At 39.3% G+C, this 21852-nt stretch overlaps 1 protein-coding gene across 1 annotated transcript in view; it reads right to left on the reverse strand.

The window, feature by feature from the left end:
* Window positions 1–2824: 2824 nt before the first annotated feature.
* The window catches only part of LOC123974212 (transmembrane protein FAM155A), an 88957-nt gene continuing 69929 nt past the window's right edge, over window positions 2825–21852 (reverse strand). Inside the window, exons 2-3 of the mRNA XM_046054757.1 lie at window positions 10674–10845; window positions 2825–8183 (exon numbers count right to left, since the gene is read on the reverse strand). Of these exons, the coding sequence (XP_045910713.1) occupies window positions 7882–8183; window positions 10674–10845 (474 nt within the window). The 3' untranslated portion in view covers window positions 2825–7881. The remainder of the gene's footprint in view (window positions 8184–10673; window positions 10846–21852) is intronic.

The following is a 21852-nucleotide window of genomic DNA, read 5'->3' on the forward strand; positions in this document are numbered from 1 at the left end:
CCCTGAATTTTCTCAGGGAAATGACAATAAGTGTCCATAGGTTTTTGAATCTGGATCAAACGCCGGGAGGCAAACACACACTGCAGCACATGCTTTATTGTGAGCAAAAGTGTCCTTAATCAATTTGTTTAACAAGGGAGAAAAAAAATATCCGCAGTTAGTTGTAATCGATCTTTCAACTTTCCTAACGGGAGTCCCGCACAGTGCCGACTGAGTTAAGCGTGCACGTGAGACAAGGATTTGAAATAATTTGACTTTGTTCTGGCACGCCACGTAACAGCTTGAAAAAATTTGGCCAAATGACTAATTTATTATTACAATACATTTGTACTTTTACACAGTCGTTTCAAAACATGAGTATTTCTACACTGTGGTATTGCTTACTTAAGTAAAAGATCTAACTCATTTTCCTTGTGATGTCACTAGTGTTAGCCTTCATTGGAAACAAAGATCATTGGGTTTTACTGGCTTTGGTTTTGACATGGGCACCAAAACTTTGGTTGGTTAAAGGGGCTATATGCAGTTTTTCAATTAAATCACTTTTTTACTGCCTATTTGTTTACAGACTGTAACCTCACATAGAAATGAACCACATGCCTTTTTTTCTCACTCTCGCCACTCTTCTGCTTCTTATGTGAAGGAATTTTTTGTATGCGTCCTCCCGAGCCTCTTGTCTACTACAGCGACAGCATTGCAGCTAATGAAATTGAGTGAACTAACACCACAAAACGACCGGCTCCCAACACAACACAGACCCCAACACAAACTCAAACAAGCTCCAACATAAACTCCACGTAAGGATATAAATTATATGGCATTAGACCAAACAAGAATCAAATTAATGTCATGGAGAGACCTCTGCTTTGCTTTGAAACTGACAAAACCGACACAGAGTTAGCTTTCCTCCTATTGGACAGGTAAACTAACATTACTGCAAAGCATGTGAAAAGATGTTGCGCTTTACTTTGCTCAAGTTAGATAACGTTGATGACGCAGAGCCGTTGCTTTTTCCGGTGCAAAAATACTATAGAGGTATAGCTTTCCACAATACTTCACCAACTAACGCGACCCATATTACTATCCTGTGTACCACAGGCATTATGCCAAAGTGTAGATTTTAGCCTGCAACAAATTATGGTAACGGTACAAAGCAAATGTGGAGCGATTTGTTCATACTAGCATGTATTGGTGCAAGGCAGGGGCAGCCAGCTAACGTTAGCACGGATCTGCCACTGCTTCATGTGCATGTAACTGTGATGGACACTGTAGGAGAGAAGAATAACATCACTTGAGAGACAAAAAGTGAGTAAAAACACCCTAAATATGATTACCTGAGTTTCCAGCATGTTTTGTGAGTTTGTCATGAGTTCGAGCACGTGTACGAACACACACCTGGTTGCAATCTAAAAACCATACCCCTAAGGGCCGTTGAAAACTACATATAGTCCCTTTAAAATAAGTAAGTGATGTTGGTAAGTCAGCATTGACTTTTGGTTTCACACGAAACACGAACAGCAGTCTCCTGGGTGAAAGTCCAGAGTTTGACAGTTGACTAAATGAATAAAGTTGAATAAAATTCTTTGTATTATTTATTAAAGTCAGGATTTCATGGCCTCTGCAAAACATTTTGCTTCCAACACTGAGAAGCAAATTGTGAATAAAATGTTAAAGAGGTGGTATTATGCTTTTTGGCTTTTTCCCTCTCTTTTATTGAGTTATATATCTTTTTTGTGCATGTAATTGGTTTGCAATGTGAAATGTGAAAAAGCCCATCTCCCACAGAAAACACTGCTCTGAACTGCCTGAAAACAACTTGTTTGCAGTCCAGCCATCTCCCTTTCATCTCTGTGACGACACACACGTCATATAACGCTCACCAAGCGTCTAGTCCGACACTCCCTCAATCACACCGGTGGAAAAACACTGAGCTGCAAAACACACCTCTCCTCTCCTTTCCAAACACTAGCTACCCCCCAGACAGTCAATGGACATAAAGCTGTTACTGTGATGTAGAGACGGAGCTCAGTTAAAACTTTAAGGATGAAAGACACTTTTGTTACAGATTAATAACTCACCACTCTGAAACTCTTGCTCCAGTCCATGTTGCTAAGCTGGCAAGGGGAACTTATACAGCTGAACTGAAGCCGTGTTTACCGGCTTCTCAGGGCCTGCCCTACTCTGCTTCTGATTGACTAGTAGTCCTTAACTTGGAACTGTGCATGTGCAACTAAAATTATGTATAGGCAAGATGTATCACTCCATAGCTAAAATGAAGCCTTCAACACACAGGGTGAAAAGAGGAGCTGCAGCAATGTGCAGTATGACAAAAATATGGTGTTTTTTGAAAATTAAACCATGTACACCTGTTCTGGTACAACCCCTAAATAAGATTTTGAACCTGAAAATGAGCATAATACCATTTTCAGGTTAAAAATCTAAATGAATAATACATTTTGAGTTAACTAAAGTATAAACTATGTAATGATTTAACAGTGAAACATGTCAACTTTTTCTTTATATGTTAGCTGACGCTTCTATACAAAGCTATAAATGTCAGATGTCGCACACCTCTGGAGCAACTGTGGGTTGAGTGTCTTGCTCAGGGACACATTGGTGGATGTGTCACGGTGTCCTAACCCCTAACCCACATATCTATCCACTTTTTAAAAGATTTTTACTTTCCTCTTGTGCGTTAGCAACATACATTACCTTTGGTGTCGATCAGCAGAGTGCATCATTAGGGATAAGAAGCGGTTGTCAATTGCTGAGACATTATTGTTTTTGAACAATGTCACATCATACAAAAACACAAAAGAGGAACAGATTATATGTCTGTATTTATTTTCATCAGAACACAATTTTAATTATTGTAGCAGTAGTTTTCATAGTTTTCGAAAAGATCATGACTTGTGAGACTGTTTTATAAATCATTTCATCAAAGTTGTTTGTAAAAAAATTAAAGAAGTTACTTGAACTAATGCATCTATAATATTACAATATACTGGTAGTATAATAGTAATCATAATAATCATAACCGCAATGATACTTCTATATGACTTTGAACCTTTTTCATTTCTATAATCATAAATCTTTCGCTTTCACACACACAGAACCACAACCTTTCACAATAAGGTTGCGAAGCTGAGGACAAGTCTATTGGTTAACCGTACCACATCAATGATTTCAGACGCTCAAAATAAAAATTAAAAAAAGGATTAGAAGAAGAAGTACAAGAAGAAAGTGACAACTTGACATCAACTCAAAATACACAAGGAAAACTGGACGCAAAGACATACATTGTTCAGCATACTAGGGAACATATTTACAACCAAAAAAGGAATGGGCTTCTGCATAGATCCACAGGATAGAGAACGGAACTATTGTGAAAACAGAGAGAGGCTGAGAGGGAGTGAAAGAGGGCAATATTTGTGTACATACCATTTGGTGGTGGGTGCACAGGGAGTCAGGGGCAAGTGGTATACATAGTCTAGAAGTGTAGGGGTAAAACACAAATTTAGTTTTTGTAGGTTGGTGTGTTGTGGAATGTGACAGACCATAACCTACGACTGCTACAGACCACTGTCGGGAGATCTAGACTGAAACAATAAGACCCTACACAATTTCTTCTCAGTATAATGCAGTAAAAAATTGACAAACCAAAACACACCAAAAGTAAAATTATCACAGCAGTTGTGTGCATGCCTGCATTACCAATAAAAGTCAAATCAGAGATTTACATCAGTCAAATCTAATTCTATTAGTGTTTGGAAGAAACCTTGCACACAAAAATGTCCATCCTTGGTGCAAACATGACTGAAGGGGCATGAAGGACAACACATGCGCACAGCATTCACACACACGCAACCACAGTGAGGATGCATTGCCTCTGCATGACTTTTGAACACACGTCCAACAGTTGGTTCGTGATGGCTGTTACATCACAGCATGGCCGCTGACATGACAGGAAGAATGAAACCACATGTATGTCTTCAAGAGATCCCTTACATGTGTTTAGGGTGAGGGGTGTGTGAAGCTTATGAGTTGCAATCAGTATTTTGCTAACATGGCACATTTCTATGACACTGACAGACCCTGTGTTCTTCCTGTTTCCCATTATGTTTGATCATGAAAAGCAGCGTGTCAAATCTGATATCAAATGGATTTCTTTGACTCAAATCAAGGTGTGCTTTGGCACCAGTTTCAGGTCATTGTCAACTTCATTCTCCCTGACCTTCTGAAATCTCATTTCAGACAAGGTTTATTCAATGAGACGGGTGCAGGGAAAACATAGATCTACCCCTACCCTAGTCTGTTTTGGGACTTGGGGCACTTACACATGTTATTACACAATGTAAAGTGGTTTCATACTACAGCAGCTTTAGGGCTGCAATGAATAATGAGACAGCTAATGTAGCAGGTCCCTGTGTGGTGGTTTGCCACACCTGTCCTGCAGGCCCCAAGGTCATGGTAACACTAATGAGCTCTCCAGAGAACACACGGCAATTAGCAACGTTACACAAACACACAAACACACATCTCTGCATATGCACATATGCAAACACACACACACAGACACACACACAAGCACACTTTTACCCATAGGCCCATCATTTCCATCAGCTCACGCTTTCTGAATCCTATGTATATGACAGTCCTTGTGTGGTAAATCTTCAGCAGCAATAGCAATATAAAAGAATAAAAATATCTCCATCTACTGGTGGCAAATAGAATAGCAGCATTTTTCTATCACTGAATGCGGTCATCCAAGATGGGCATGGGTGTGCTGTGCTGAATGACAATGAGCAGTTATGTATTTCATGGAAGCAGAAATGGTGAAGTCTAGAGTGGGGCAGGGTCTAAACAGCATACGTGTCAAAATAAGCCAAACAGGCTGGTTATATAGACATGGTGTGAATAAAGATGGTTTTAAATCCTCATATAAGCTGTATAATAAAATTCTTGACATCAGATATTGGATTGGACATCTCATTTAAATAACCAACATACTTCAGTGTGGAAACAAAATGCATTTAACAACAGTTGTTTATCTTCGAATACCTGATCTCACAGCCTTGTTCATGGAAGAGACAAAAGAAAATCTAGAAACTATAGAATAAGTCAGCCCTTAAGGTCACACCTTTCCGTCTGTTCACACACTGGTCAACATTTATAAAATAAAATGTGTCAGCTGACTTAGACAAGAATCAGGTTATGCCATTAGTGCTTACATAAACAATGACACGCTCCTCTCTCTGGATTTGTTTCGGTTCCTGCTCTCCAGTAACAGCCAGTGGAACGCCTCTGTACTGCAGGCGTACGAGTTAGAAAAGAAACAGGAAATGAGCCGTGTATTTACCCTTTGTCTGCTAACAATTCGCATGTGTTTGTTAAGTGTGTCTGACTGTGCTGATGATAATGTTTGTATTGTATATCTTAATAAGCCCTTTACTTAATGAGACATGAGTCTGATGTTTTGAGGAGAGAAAAGTTCAAGACAGTGGGCATGCTACAGGAGCTGATTCGGGATCAGATATGGAGCTGAAGTGGGGCTAAGGACAATCAACAGAAGAGGCTGTCATAACTTTGCAGAGCGCCTCCACATGCAGTTCATGAAAATAGGTTACGCACTTTGGTTCAAAAGAAAGAAACTGACAATTTTGAACAAATTGCTTCTATGTTGATGTAGAATGTAATTGTATATGTATTGTATGGCCAGGGAGCAGGGTCATAGTGTAATATACCTATTAGCAGTCCTTTCCTTCAAGCTGCTGCAGGTAGATTGCTTCCTTTCATAGCGAGACATTGACGTCTTCATCGTAACTGCAAGGAACTTACAGTTTGACAGTTATTAAAAGGCCTTAAAGGTAACATCCAGTCATCAAAGGCTTGCAGTTTAAATTACACCACCGATGTAGACCTCAGTATTGGTTTGAGGGCAAACAGCAAATTGAGTTTCAAGTGGTCATAATAGGGTAAAATGATTTACACTTGAACTGCTGGTCACATTTGATTATTAATGAAAACCAGAGAGAAGGGAAAAAACCAAGGCTCATGAGTAACCGTCATGTTTATGTTGCAGACATTATTTGGACTGGATAGTACCTTTAAAATCTAACATCACAAAATCTTCTTTGTCTGGAACAACAGTGAATAACGTTGATCCAGTGGTAAAATCCTGATGTCAGTTAACTTTGCTGAGCAATGTTGCTGAGAAGTGACCAGAATCCGAATGGGGTTTAGGTAAAATGCCTGGGATAACATCTTTGGTTAAGACAAGCTTAACACAGTTTCATGTTTTGTTCTGTGAGATAAAATTATCCTGTCTGTGGGTTTTTTCGTAGCTTCCTGTGCACTAATTAAGTTGCTAACAAGTGGCGAACTCTGTAAACAAACACAGAAGATCTCATCAACTAGCATTATTAAGGTAATAAACCAAACTATCACCAACACCAATGTCAAGATTCTTTGACCCTCCTAATTTTGCTTATGTCAGTATGTTTACTAAATCATGCACTTCTGCCTTGTCATCTGTTCATCTCCATTCAAAACATGAGGAGTGATAATCCTAACGCTTAGTTTAGCATCTTTAAACCATGATCCTACAACATATAATATGCAGACTTGGCAGGGAAACCAGATGGCAGCTAAAATAATTTTTCAAACATTTTTTGACTTATTGTAAACTTCTTCTTCTGTGTAAAAGTCCAATCGTAGGGTTAGATGAAAGCTTAAAGGATCATTCTGCTTGGGTCTTTTGTAGTATGGTTCATTGGTTATGATAAAATTTCACTCAACAAAGTAGCTCCTTTGGTCTGGCAACACATCAACATTGCTACAATGAAGTCCAACATGGCAAGAAAACCAAAAGGTCAGATGATAAGGCATATATTATAAACAAGTTATCAGACAGATTTTCTAAACCACTGGATTTGATGTAAAAACTAAAAGTGATTGTACCAGAGAAATGTTCATAATAAACTCTCACTGTGCAATAAAACTGTATGTGATGTTTTAGCCAGGTGTTAGCAATTTACTGATGCTGATTACAGAAATATTATCTCACAAAACAAAGTGAGGGAAAACCATAAACCTGCGTTAAACACAGTGCTTATTATAGACATCAGAACCACATTCAAACCCCAGTGAAGTTTTAATGGGATTGTGGCCATCAAACCAGCATGGCAGAGCTTAGTGACATCGGAGGGGGCCTCCATAAAAACATCATCGCCTGTTAGGTAGGCTTTTAGGGCACATGTCAACAACACACACTCATCCTCTCATACGCACACATACACACATGTGTAAAGACATGCATACAAGCACACACACACTCACGCATGCTCGCACACACAGTAAATCTAGAAACAGAAACCATCACACACAACCTTGCAGCTAATTTTTTTTTTTACACTTTATCTGTCTTATTTAGAGAGCACATTTTCTTCATGTATGAGAGACCCAGAAAAAAACACAAAGGATGAACATTAGAAAGAGAATATGATTGTGTTATTCCATAGTCAGCCAGTGCAACACAAACCAATAATTGGAACACAGTGTAAAAAAGCGTAGTGAGAGAAACTCAGCCATGAGGAAGCCGACCTTCCCACTCAACAAAGGCTGTGGCATTGTCCCCTTTCTATGTAAGGAACTGGTTGAGTCCCCTAGTATGTCTGTTTGTTTGCTTATTTATTTGTTTTGATTGATTTGTGTGTCTTTTTTCTCAAAGCGTTCCACATTTTCCATTTGCCGGCAAGTGTTGCAGAATGTCCACAGGCACACAGCTCCAGCCATTCGCACAAGTGTGGCTGTATTTTTCCACATTGGTTGCCATGGTGAGGGAATCCCCCACCCCAACACCCTCACCTCCTCCTGGCAGCTGTATCACTCCTCATTGGCAGGGCTCTCCTCCAGAGGCGTGATGGCGGGGAGGCCCAGTCCTGTTGCATTGTGGGATGCAGTGAGGCTGGCAACAGTATGTAGGAGGACAAGGACCAGCAGGCAGAGTTTGAGCCGGCTGTTACACAGTCTGCAGGCTGCCGAGGAGCTGAGGGAGGTACGGTGCTGGCATGGCGGGTGAGTTCTTTTCAGGGTCCCCCGGGAACGGTTGTCCACTTTCAAGTCCCACCGCACGTCACAGCACTCTGCATCCGGGTCTACACCTGATGGATAGTCCTCCAGCAGCCCTGGGGGTTGTTTTGGGGGGAGGGGGGTGGAGGTGGTGGTGGAGATATAAACAGTTAGCTCACAGCGCACATGTTGTCTGAGAGATGCTGCATGTAGCATTTTATTTTTATAAATCCTGTACTTGCTTCCTGTCAAAAAAAAGTCCAGCTTCCCCCAAAGGCACTGTTTTGAAAATGAAAAGATATAAAAAGACAATAACGCAGGAGTGATTTCCTGTAAAATTGATCATTCTCAAATCTAAATAAAAGTTGAAAAAGCACCAAGAGAGTTCACTGCACTGCAATGTAAGAAAACACATGCAAATGGAAAAAAACACAAGAAGATTAAGAGACATATTAATCAATTTGACAACACATGCACAGCATAAAAGAAAAACACAAAAATATAGAAAACAGGGAAAAGGGTTAACACTAGCTGTACAGCCAATATTTCCATTAATATCATATCACGTCATCACAATGTTAAAAATAAAGTAAATATTGTTGGCCAATTTTTCCCATGTATTTTGTGTTTTAACTCAGATCAGTTTGGTTTTGCACCAAATGTCTCTTTTCTATGCTGCAGCAGCCTAATTGAATTACTATGATTAGCCTTGCCTTTGCAACTAAGCATACAGATACAGTATAGGAGTGCATTTAATGTATGGAGACTGTACAGTACCATACTGTACATACTAAAAATTCATGCAATTTAGCGACAAAAGCAGTATGTAACAAGATGTACAGCATTGACACAAGGGCTGAAATCAGCTTTCAGCTTTCTGACATTCTCTCCACTGACACTGTAAGCAAAGGGGGGTTATCACAGCCCATATGCATGCTAATGTGAGGAGAACTTTGAAGAAGAGTGTGCCCATTCAGCACAGTTTAGACTCTAAACAGCTTAACTGTGACAAGAGGAACCATGTAATTAGTAAGTTTCTGACAAATCTGCATTTAGAGTGACCATGTTTGCAGAGTTATTGACAAAATACACACATGCACACTATATGCAGAAGCAAAGGACACAACCTGAAGAGTTGCAATAGCCGCTGTAATCTCACTTACTTACTCATATGTACAGAAATGCTTTATTATCCTTGCTCAGTACATTAGCTGTGTTCACAGAGCAGACTGTACATTTAGAATTGATTGCCAAGATCTGGACAACATAACTGGATAACACATGTCTAAAAACTTTGGTGATATTCTATTTTTTTCTTACCGTCAGCAAAGCCCATGAAAAGACCAAAACCAATAAAGTCATCCAAATAACAAGTATTTTCTGTGTAGCCAAAGCCTGATATAGCTTATTTCTCTGTGCCACAGACCTCCATTGACCAAAAACTATTGAAAACACATCACTTAGCCACACTGTTGCACTGGATGTCATTTTCCTTCATTATGATGAACATGGGGCACTGTAGTTCATTTTGACTCAGTCCCACATTCTGTTGCCTCAAAGTACTTACGAGTGCAGCAAATGTGTATTTAAGCTGTTTTGAGAAATATTAAACATTATGTGAACCCACTGTGTGAAAATCAACTGTTTAGAGACGGACTAACACATTGTTGGTCTTGGTCTTTTCATAAGACTTGTTGATAATAGCAACAATATATTGCCAGCCGTATCCTTTTATTTTTAAAGACTGACAAGATTCTTTAGTATTCTTCATAAATACATACATACAAATGATTAATAGGAAAACGCACAAATCAAAAACACAAACACTACTTTCAATATCTTCTGTCACACTGTACATGAATGTAACCTGACCACCAGAGGGCAGCATCCACATGTGATGACAAAAATCTGCTCACACAGTTAGACTGCGTGGGACTCACCTTTGGTGTATGTGGAGACAAAACTATGGTCCTGACAAAGTTTAGCATTTATTTAGGATTAAGATGTGTGTGTGTGTGTGTGTGTGTGTGTGTGTGTGTGTCCTGACCCAATGACTACATATAGGCCTATAATGTTCAGCACAGACACAGACTTACTGCGACAGCGCTCCCTTGTGCAGCTGCCTCTTAGTGCTGTGAGTAATTGGAAACAATTTGTTATGTTGTATCACCCTGTTAGTCTGGTGATTTGACAGAACATCCTGAAACTGTAAAGTCACAAGTGTTCACTGTGTGTCCACGACAGATTGTGTGTCCTATTGAAGTATCATTGAGCAAGACATTACGCTCTGTTTGTGCTCACTATCTGTTCGCTCATTATACAGCAAGTACAGTAGTTAAGTAATGTTCGACAGTACACAGGATGAGCACAAGCAGTAGAGGTTAGACAAGCTTGTTACTCATAGTTTTGAATGCTGCTTTATCCCCTAAATAGTCTATAAGGCTCTTTGACCCAACTGCTCAACTACTGGTTGAGTACTAAAGATACACTGGGCAACTGCAAAAACTGTGCTAATGTTAAACTTTATAATAAGGTTAAAGGGAAAAAAACAATGGAAGATAAAACAAACAGAACAATGCATAAACTGTATGATAATGTTGTTGTACCTGTGCATATAAAACTGGGGCTGCCTCCATGAATGAGATCATCATTGTCGGGCAGGACAAAGGGGCACCGCTGCTGCACCTCCAGGCAGTACTGACCACAAGGGATTCGCTTACTGCAGTGCATCTGGGTGGTCTGGAAGTACTGAGAACACAGCCAGGGCTTATAAACCATCTAGGTGGGAGACAGAGAGGTGAGGGCAGGGGAGAGGGAGTACAGAGAGAGGATATTGATGAGTTAGGGAGGATGGCGTTGGGTGATTCGCATACACACATGCACACTCACACATGTATGTGCATTGTCCATGACCTCTACAACTGTTCATTCATACACTGAGCCGATATCCTGGTGTTCCTGATAACCAATGTTTACTGGGCAGTCATCACCTTGTCAGTAAATACACAGTATTGCCCAACATCCTTTTCAGAACAACTGAGTATCACTGTGTACGGCGGCTGCATTTCAAGTAACTCCTGTTTTATATGCAGTGATCCACAAATGGAATATACAGCACATGTTTTATGAAACAGCCTGAGTGAAATGTAATGCACAAGAGGACCTTCAACTTGTTTTGCAAGCATTTAAAGTCACCATCTATGCTGTAAATCCTAATGTAAACATAGTTGTACCCCAACATCAGAAGATCATAACAAATATACTGTTATCACTCTCACATTAATACAGGGACCAACATTAGACAACAACTAAATCTACATTTACATCAGTAATAATCAATTAAGATCCAGAGAATCAAACAAAGGTTGTCTGACAACTAGGTAAACTCTATCTGCTGAGAGAGACAATGAGATGTGGTTAAAAGATCTGGAAAAATCTAGTAAGTGGGCCTTTAGTTCTTTTTTAAATTTTATCAAACAAACTGTAGTTTTTTTCACAAATACTTCAGTTAAAAAAAAACTAATTGGAGTTTTACTTTTTGGAAAAATTGCCATTATAAGCAAAGCAGCAAACACGCTTTGGCCAGCCACTTTGTCAGAAACACAACAGAAAAAAGCAACCTCTGAATTGTCATCAAAAATGAACAACATCAACAATGGGTGAAATTTCCCACACTCCATTTAAGAGGATACATAATTTTAACCATGCAAAGAGAGGCATATACAGTGTGCAAATACTATTGCTGAAAACAGTTTTATTAAATGGGTTAGATGTATTGAAAATCACAAGGATTATACTTTACAAGGCACACTTTGGAATCTAAATGAAAACAAGTGTAGCACCATCACTACAGAATTGGATGGCTTATCACGACCAAATTGACAGCTCTTTTAATACAATATCAACAGAATATAACACTCTAAGTGTACCTGAAGCTGTTAGGATTTGTTTACATCAGAGCTGCTTGTGAACACAGCAGGGAAACATGCAAATTATTAATTTTATTATGTATGTGAGATTAGCCCAAACATACAGTATATGGCCAAAACTAGGACTATATTATGTAATGTAAATGTTTGTGGAAATTTTTTTATCTCCCATTTTCTCAACTCTACAAGTGCACAAGTTGGGACAAATGACTCACTTAGCACCTTATTTTCCTTTTCTCATGCGATAAGGTGGTCACCTCATTGTGCAGTAATATCACCTGCAGCAATTAACAGGTATTTCCTGTCAAACACTCCAACGACAGCGAGGCAAGCTAGCACCTGCTATGAGCTAGCAGTGCACCAAACTGATTGATTGATTGTATTTGCATTATATATAATAATACACAATACACATTGCCTTTGTTATTAGTACATTATTTAATTTAGGACAAGTAATAATACTATTATTTTGAAGCCTCAGATCAAAGTCATCAACAAGTATAGCAACACCGGCTAGCAAGCAGAAAGCAAAGGCATTTTTAATAAGTTCAGGTAACTGGTTTAATGCTGGTCACAACAGACCTGAATGTGAGCGGTTATATAGAAACCTCTGAAGACTCGAAGACTTCCCTTTTTTATAGCATGCAGCCAATGTAGTATGGTATTTTGTTTTGTTTGTCTGTATTTTTAACTGTATTTTTATTAACGGTATTCCACATGATCTGCATGTTATTCTTTTCTCATCAACATTGTGTGTTTAGTTTTTATGATGGATTTGGAGAGAAGTATTCAAATAAACCAGTAGCAAGAAAGCCACTGCCTCTGCTTAGAGGAAATTACAGAACTATTAGTTGAACTGGAGGTGTAGATGGTTGCCATCCAGCCAAGATCTGAGCAATGTAAAGCAGGTGAGGACAAGAAAAAATATTGAGGGCACAAAATGAATATGAAAAATGAAAATGAATTACTCTAATCCTAAAGGGTGAATAACACACATTATAGGCTATGTCTGGGACAAAAGAGCTAATGATCATAATGATAATGATATGTCAACATTATTGATGGGCTTATTATTAAAACATTTTTGCACAATGGAAGAGCTATCATTTTCCTTTTGCATTATTATATAAGGCCTAGTTAAAGCCCTAAAGTTTGTCATTTTTCCTTGATTGCTCTGTAACATGGCATTGGCATTAGTTTGTGTTTCATTTTACTACATATAAAAAGACAAAAGTATGCAAATTGTGATTCAGATGAGGGGGGAAAATGCAATGCATAAGGAAACTTTAGTCTTATCTTATAGCTAAACTATATCTTTTGATTCATCTTCACAAACAATTCACAATTGGAGTAGTGGCTTTATTACTGTGGGTTAAAATACTGCTGGAATAACAAGGAGAACTTCAAGTCAATAGTACCTATTGTCTGGTAATTTTATAGGATCTGAAATGTACCATATCATTATATGATAATATAAATATTGCTTCAAAATAACATAGTAACTGCTGGGTTGAGTTATCTGTCTTGTGCAGTATATTGTAGACTGAGAGGCATATGCATGGCTGGCCACGTGCACATACAGACATTCTGCACACATTCACCGATACTGTACAGGAAATCTCTGTGCGCTAATAATTTGATTTCAAGTCAAATATAAGGTTGATTCCTGAGGACACACACACACACGCACGCACTGACCTTCTCTCTAATCTGTCACTGTGTAAATGTCAAATGCAAGTGTGACCATGTGACATAATGTCACATCTTTGTACACATTAGATTAATACTGTGGTTGTCTTGTGCATTTTGCTTGTGCAACACATTTTCCGTTTCATGTCCTGCTGTTCCCAGTGTTTGGACAACTGCTCATCCTGTCGCTGTCAGTATGGGGAGATTAAGACAAACTGAGCAGAATTCAGCAACATATCACATTACACTAACAATGCCATCAGCAATAAGTGTGAAGTAGTGTCTGTTGGTGTTTATCAGACATTTCCCACACTCAGCAGATTCTCAGAAAGCAATGTTAGTCAAGGTCGGTCTGGTCAATTGCACTTATGTTGACATGAATCAAACAATCAAAAGCTGAATAATCAATACAATCAAAACTGAAGAGATTATGTTTAAACATCACCTGAAGCGGCCACTTAGCTTTGAATTGAGCCTAGGAGAAAAGGTCTAAGACAAGTGACATCCTTTTCCTATTTCCTTATATCAAAATTCAAGTTAATGTTTAGGAATGTTTGTTTACAAGGACAAAGAACTAAAATAGGTTAGATCTAGGTGACACCTATTGTCACGGATGGAACAAAAAAAAGTCTAATGTGCCCTAGGAGCCTGCTAGTCAACAGATGTACAACAGATGTGGTATAGGAACCACAGCTCTTTTTGGCCTTTGTCACACAGTCATGTCCTTCTGCATGCAGTCCCAGTTGTGAAGCCCACTGCTGACGCTGCTGTTGCTGCATACAAGATCTCCACTCCCTCAACCATCAGTCTACTGTAGACTCATGAGTAGTAGTTTATCATCCTGCTGTCAAATCTCAGAAAGGGAGAGAAGGGTCATGATAAAGATAGTAGTATGATGGACTCTTTCTCTCTGTTATATAACTTTTTCCAGTCTGGTGTGTTCTCTCAACCCCTTTGGGGAGAGAGTAAAATACTGCTTTCTTCTCAATCACTGACTCAGTGAGTTAGAGGTCAGCCAGCTGACTCTCAAATTTTTATTCTCCCTTTTCTGTCACCTTTCACTTCCTTTTACATCTCCCATTCGAATCCCTTTTGCTGTCTTAACTCCTGTCATTGTGTCATCTTTCCCAGTGACAATGCGACTGTGATACAGTCTCACAATACAGGCCCCAAGGTCTGATTTGCTAGTGATGCTTTTACAGTAAATTCTCAGATAGAAGCACACATGAAAAACCTGCTAAATTAAACCCATTGGCCAGTCATATTCAGGACAATGTATATTTCCACAACAGTAATGATTTACTTTAATAAATTATTTATCAAGGATAGCCCACCATAAATAACATCAATGCAATGTAAATATGTAATATGTATGTGATTTGCCTGAAAGGCAAATTTTCATCTGCAGTCCCTGGGCAGGTTAAATGAGCACAACAACCGTCATGTTCACCATTCTTTACATTTGATAACACACGTCAGTACAACATGGTTGTGTTATACTCACTCACTGCTCTGTTGCTTTGAGTTTCTCTTTAACAGAACCACTGTCTCATTCACTAACCAGTTACAATCTCCTCTGCTTTCACTCTTAAGATTTCGCTGTCAACGGAACAATTCCTGCAGATTGTTCACATTAAACTCATATCAGGAAAGGGAAGGATTATGCCAGTTGAGTTGCTCAAATACTTTTAATGTGCAACATCTACACAGGAGGTGATGATTATTCCAGTCCATGTTGCTAAGCTGGTAAGGGTAACTTATACAGCTGAACCGAAGCCCGCTTTACTGGCTTTTCGGGACCGCCCTGCTTTGCTTCTGATTGCCTAGTAGCCCTTAAGTAGGCACTGCACATGTGCAACTGCAAACAAAGATCTTGTAGAGGTAAGATGCATCACTCCATAGCTAAAAAAGGAGCGTTCAACACAGGGTGAAAAGAGGAGCTGGAGCAATGTGCAGTATGGCAAAAGACATGGTGTTTTTTAAAAATAAAACCATTTAACCTGTTCTGGTACAACCCCTAAATAAAATTATGAACCTGAAAATGAGCACAATATGACCGCTAAAAAGGTAAATAAGTTGCCATAAGCAGTAGTTGTTTATTCTTTATAGGCATTTTCAGTTTTACCATTCTCATTGTTTTATGTCAGATTTAAGTGCAAAATGAAGATAGTACACAGATCATATAGAAGAGCGGGTTGTCTCATAGTGCTTTCCATACATGTGTATATGGTGGGAAATGTACATTGCTATGTATCGTGTCAAATGAATATATATAGGTAAATGAATATACTGTATGTGATGAATAAGGTCCTCATGGAGGTAAAGAACAAATGCATAAACTTAGTTGGACTTTAGGCTGAACATTCTCATAGGGTCTTAGTTGGCCACAAATCACAATTTCCACAGCAAATGCTTCAGTTCAGTTGCAATGTATTTGCATGACACAAATGATTGATCAAAATCAGTGGAAAGAAGATAGAATAGAGACAATAGATTAGATGCGAATGTCCTAAGGCACTGCGAATTCAGGTGAAAATACATTTGCTAAAGTTAAATAACAATAACAGCTTGAGTGAAAATTTTAGGTTGTCTGAGTTGTATGACTCCATGAATATACAGACACAGTGGACTGTATAAAGAGACAAATCAGACAATAAGAGAGGGAATGTGTCTGTCTGATCTGAGATCTGAGCAATCACGCGCAGAGTTTGTGTCTTGTTGTCACAGCAAAAGTCAGTCGGGTAACTTATTCATTGCTTGGGGCCAAAAGATTAGGTAAGACTGCTCTAAGCCAGATTAAAGTTTGATTTTTGAAATTTGAAAATAAGCCAAGTGAAAATATTTAGCTGGTACTACAATCCAATCTTGAACTATACAATGCATATAATTTTTAAATTTGCAAAATATGATGCCACAATATTTTGGAACACCCCATTCACCGCCCTGCTCTCCACTGGTTTGCTTGCCTGCTGGAGATCTGCAGAGTTGAGACTCAGCTGTCTCCTGGATTTGATTATTTCATAACGATTAGGCTAATAAGATTGTAATTGATGGAAGGCCTTACCCTGCCCTGTGGTATTGGTTTTAAGTGGCCCCAGATGGCCCTGCCTTGTCAGTGCCTCGTCTTTAATGTTTTATCTGGACTTGTGGTTGTGGCTAAACTGCTGACTGAGGCTGAGGATGCTGGTAGCAACACACCAGATTACTGCAACTCATTCCTCTTCAACACGAAATACAATACAGCAGCACCACGGAGAGGCACTGACACACATAAACACATGCAGAGTCTCATGGGTCGCCTTGTCAATTACAACTACCATATCCATTCATTACTTCACTGCGTTTAGGCTATCCTCTTTTCTTTTATCCACTTTTCTGCTCTGTTTGTTTAAATGATCCTCTGCTTTAATAATGGACCACGCAATAGCCTAGTATTAGCATACTTTTAAGTTCTGTCAGACTGGGGCATGGGAGTAGAACAACAGAAGGAAATCAAGTTCAGCCTCATTGTCTCCGGAAAACACATTGATATAATGGTTATCTTTTGGTTTTTCAGATGTTGCTAGGTCGCTGCAAAAAGTACTTTATGGTCAGCAAGCACAGCTAAGAAAACCTTAAGAGAAAGAAAATGTAAAGAGTATGTAAAAGGAAATAGAAATGGTTATAGAGAATGCTTTTGGATATAAGTGTCTTTGGATTTTTCTGCCAATTTTAAAATGTTTTTTAAAAAAATTAAAGAAAGAGATACATTTCAAGCTTTATTTTTTTTTTTATTTAAGCAAATGAATGGACCATATTCATTGTATACTGTCAATGAGCAGTCCATTCAAACAGTGACACTAAGGCAGTTGCAGATGTAACAAGTCAAATAGAGGCTTTTCTTTAGTAGGAGCCAGCAGGCAAAATTCCTACAGCAGCGGCAGCAGCAATGCCCCATGGGAGTTCCTCTACAAGCTGGGGCTAAAGGGTCGAATAGCAAAGGTTTCACCAAATATAATCTGGAAAAACAACATCCACGTTCACATATGCAAACAAATGAGTGTACAAGGTTAAACATGTCGGTAAGTCAATAAATGTAATCAACCATGAACTCAAACACAAAGCAAAAACAGACCATTGTTCTCTGCAAGGAAAGTGCACGTATAATCTGTTCAGTATCTTTGCAGAACTACCCTGCTAATCTCAGAATGTAACATTTAATTTGCTGTGATGTACTTATCTTTCCTTGTGTGTACAGTGAAAAAATGCATGCATGTATATTCACTAGCCTGGGGCGCCAGCAAGCATACAAACTGTGTCAACACAAGTAAAGATGGGAAAGTGTAACATAACTAATGATCTAAACAACAAGACGGACATGTTATAATAAGGCAAACAGCCATGATTGTTAGAGGAGCCAATGAGAATGTAAAAACAAAAGGACTAGCAAGGCTGCCGGCAGACTGAATCCACAACACAATGCATTGATTGAAAGTGAAGTGACTCAGAAAGAATTCATGCAACTCCCTGAGAGGCACCTATTCAATTACATTCGTGTAACATTTGACTGTAACTGAATGACTGTGTGGACACATAAGAGACATAACAAAGACATTTGCGCATACAGCAAGCACACACAGACACGTAAAAAAAAAAACACGTCATGTATTTTAGTATGGGCTGCTCATTTGACAAACAAAAGCCATGCTAATGTAATTACCACACGTCAAGGGCATCCAGTATTATACTGAGGGATATTATTAAAATGAGAACGCACCCAAATCAAATAGCTGAACAGAGAGGGAAGTGTGCGTAAAAATAGAACAACCTCAGACTTCTGACAGCACAAAGTTCACCAGACTGTTGTGCTGAGACGTTTGACAGGCCATGTTTCAATGTAGTGTGATTGTCAGTGAAAAGGAAAAATACAATAAGCATTATGAGAGCTGAATCGAAAAATAGCAGCTGTACAGGGTTACATGAAAAATAAATGAACGAAAGATACAGCCATGGCAGTGAGTGAATTAATAATGAAAAAAAGTTTCCTCCATGCAGGAGGTGTTCACTGCCTACAAGAGTGTGTGTCAGGTGGTGCTCTGCGCTGCCCTCTGAGCATTTGAGACGATCCATTTCAGGTCCTGCTGTCAGGATGTCATTCTGTTTGGACCACTTGATAAAATTATAACCCAGCTCTGATCAAACATATTTATAAACATTACGTGAGATAACTAGTGTGGCTTTTGAACAGTGTCTTTTAGTGTAAGGTAAAGATGATGTACCATTGTACAGTATTATGTTATTTAAAAGGTATCAGTGGTTAGTGTGACGTCCCTCCCTCTCTGCCCGCTGCATGTGTGCTTGGTGTGGAGTTCTGATTCCGGACAGTACTGAAGGCAGTCGGGAAATGGTAATGGCACACCTGAGTGATTTGTTCTTGATGAAATTGCATACAGACATTCATGAAGACAGAGAATGAATCCAAATGATTTTTGTGATCCTGAGACTTTTCCTCTAGCCCGGGTGACACAACAACTGTTAAATGTATTGCCATGAAATATGGTGGCATTTTGAATTTCCTGCCGCCTCAGCATGACCACTTTGGTGATCCCTTCAATTTGTTAGCATGCTAACATGCTAAACCAAGATGGTGAACATTGTAAACATTTTACCTGCTAAACATCAACATGGTAGCTTTGTAATTGTGAGCATGCTGATGTTAGTATTTAACTCAAATACTGGGTCTGAAAACACTAATGAGAGTGATTAGTGTGAACCAGCGATAAGTGCTGCGGGCTGAAAAACCAAAACAATTAGATGAACGATGTTATAAAGCTCTGTAAGTTTTATATGGTGTATTTAACAGTTTGGAAAACAAAACGGAGTGACAAAGACCATAATAAAAAATAAAGATAATTTCTGACCCAGGTATCTCATTTTGCATGAAGTGAACAGCAGACTGTCCGGTCAAGCAGGAAAGAGTAAATAAATAAAAGAAAGTAAGAAAAACATTAATAGAAGCACATGGATGTTGCACTACTGTATCTTGGCTTGTTTACATCCACAGCTCAGCTGTACCACATGCTGATTCCACCTACTGTAGACAGAGCGCTTCACTTTCAGACTGAGAAGATAAGAGGAAAAAATCCTCAGAGACAGAGACAGCGAGAGTGCCAGTGATGAAAAATTATGGATGGTGGAGGGTGGAGATGGATGAAGAAGAAAAGAGGACATTTTCTATGGGGAGTGCATACATATGCACAAAACATTTGACCAAACACTAATTTTGTTGATTAATCAAGGTTATCTGGATGTAATTCATCGGCACTGTCATGCTGACACTTAAACTGATAATTAATTTGACGAAGATAATTATCAGCAAGATGGGCCTTCTGTGAGCGAGAGTGATATATCAACACCCACTGCAATCATGCAGCCTGCTGTTAGCTCTACCAGGCCGTGCTAGTATGCATGTGCATGTACCTGCAGCTCAGTTATCAACTCTCTCTGCTTCTGTGGGGTCCCATTTCTACATCCCCAGCCATGCAAACCTGTTAAATAATGCAAGTAATCTCAGCAACATACAACTGTTCACCCTAACCGAACAGTATTAGAGCAAGATCCCTTTCTCTTTGCGGAATTGCTATCTCTCCTGCTGCTACCCATGCCACCTCACCTCCACTCCACCACCCTTGTCTCCCTCTGCAGCATGTACTGCAGCAGTTGGATGAAAAATGGCCTGGAAGGGGGGGCTGGCGCAAGGTTGCCAGCAGACACATAACAGATATTCACACTCACCTTCAGACACACACTGTGCTGTCTTTCCATATTTGCTGTGCTATTTCTCTAGCTTGCTCTGTTTCTGTCTCTTTTAAAGGCAAAGCAAGTGCACACACAAACACGCACACACACACAGGCATATTAGAACAAAAGTGAATAAAAGAAAGAGCTAGAGACCGACGATGAGGGACACAGTTGTCAGCAAGTCTTTACAGTATTAATAACCTACAGTTGTCAGTAGCTTGTTATTAGAGAGTTTTCCTCCCACAGGTGTCGCTGACCCAGCCAGGCCAGCCATGTCAGGCCCCGTGGAGCCTCTTAGGGGGGATCACTTGAAATTGAGCTCATGTCCTAAATTGGCCTCCTAGTTTCTCAGTTGAATGCCTTTTTGTTTTAAAGGCACATAAATCAAATGGGACAGTGTGTATCTGGCAGTGTAAGCATCGAAAATTTAGAGATGAGAAATCCACACTGCAGTTAACTGATAAAAAAAATGCATATATCCTAGGGCTGGGCACGTTAACGCGTTATTAACGCATTAATTAATTAAAGCCGACAATAATTTTATCGCACGTTAACGCAGTTATTATTAGGCCTAATATATTATTATTTTGAAAGTCTGGCGCTCACTGGCTCTGAATACACATACAGTCAAACCATGGGTCACAGGAGGGGTGAGATGTTAATCAGCCTGCAAATCACCCACCCAAACAAACAGTGGAGGGAGGCTTCGGCAGACTACACTAGATGCAGCGTGTGGAAGTAGTCGATAAACCAAAGCAAGACAAGCGATCAACTAAACTTTGCTCCGGTGACCAGAACAGACAGGGAGACAAGCGCTCCACAAGTAAACGGCAGGCGCTCTATGGAAAGCAACCATGGAAACGGCTTCTGTGCGTTACATAGCTGTAGCCTATTTAACTTAAGTAGAAATTATAGGCTACATAACTTTACCTTATAGGCCTTCATCTAGTTTTGCGGGGATGCTCTGCCATGCGAATTTCCTCCTGTTGATGTCCTATTTAGTAAACAGTAAGAGATTCTGGAAACTCAAACAGCTTCACCTCACTCTAACAGGGACACTTGCTACTGAACATAGACTGTTTAAGCTAGAGAAAAATGTTTCTGCTGATACCTGCTCAGAAAAAAAACAAGAAAACAGATTTATATACAGTATGTTAACCTGTGGCTCAGAAGGTGCCTGTTATGATGTTATGATCGTGGCTCTGGACTTTGGTAAATGGCTTTGGTTTTATATTTGATTGATTACATTAATGTTTAAGTTGAGATTTACGAAAAATAATTTATTGCTACTGTGTAAAGGGAATACTGCTTGTAAAAAGCACCATATTTGTTTATAGTGTTTGCACACCACATGATGTTATTGCACTTTTAGTGTATATAGCAGTAC

Source organism: Micropterus dolomieu, linkage group LG07, assembly GCF_021292245.1.
Source record: "Micropterus dolomieu isolate WLL.071019.BEF.003 ecotype Adirondacks linkage group LG07, ASM2129224v1, whole genome shotgun sequence".
In the NCBI taxonomy this organism is placed as follows: domain Eukaryota; kingdom Metazoa; phylum Chordata; class Actinopteri; order Centrarchiformes; family Centrarchidae; genus Micropterus; species Micropterus dolomieu.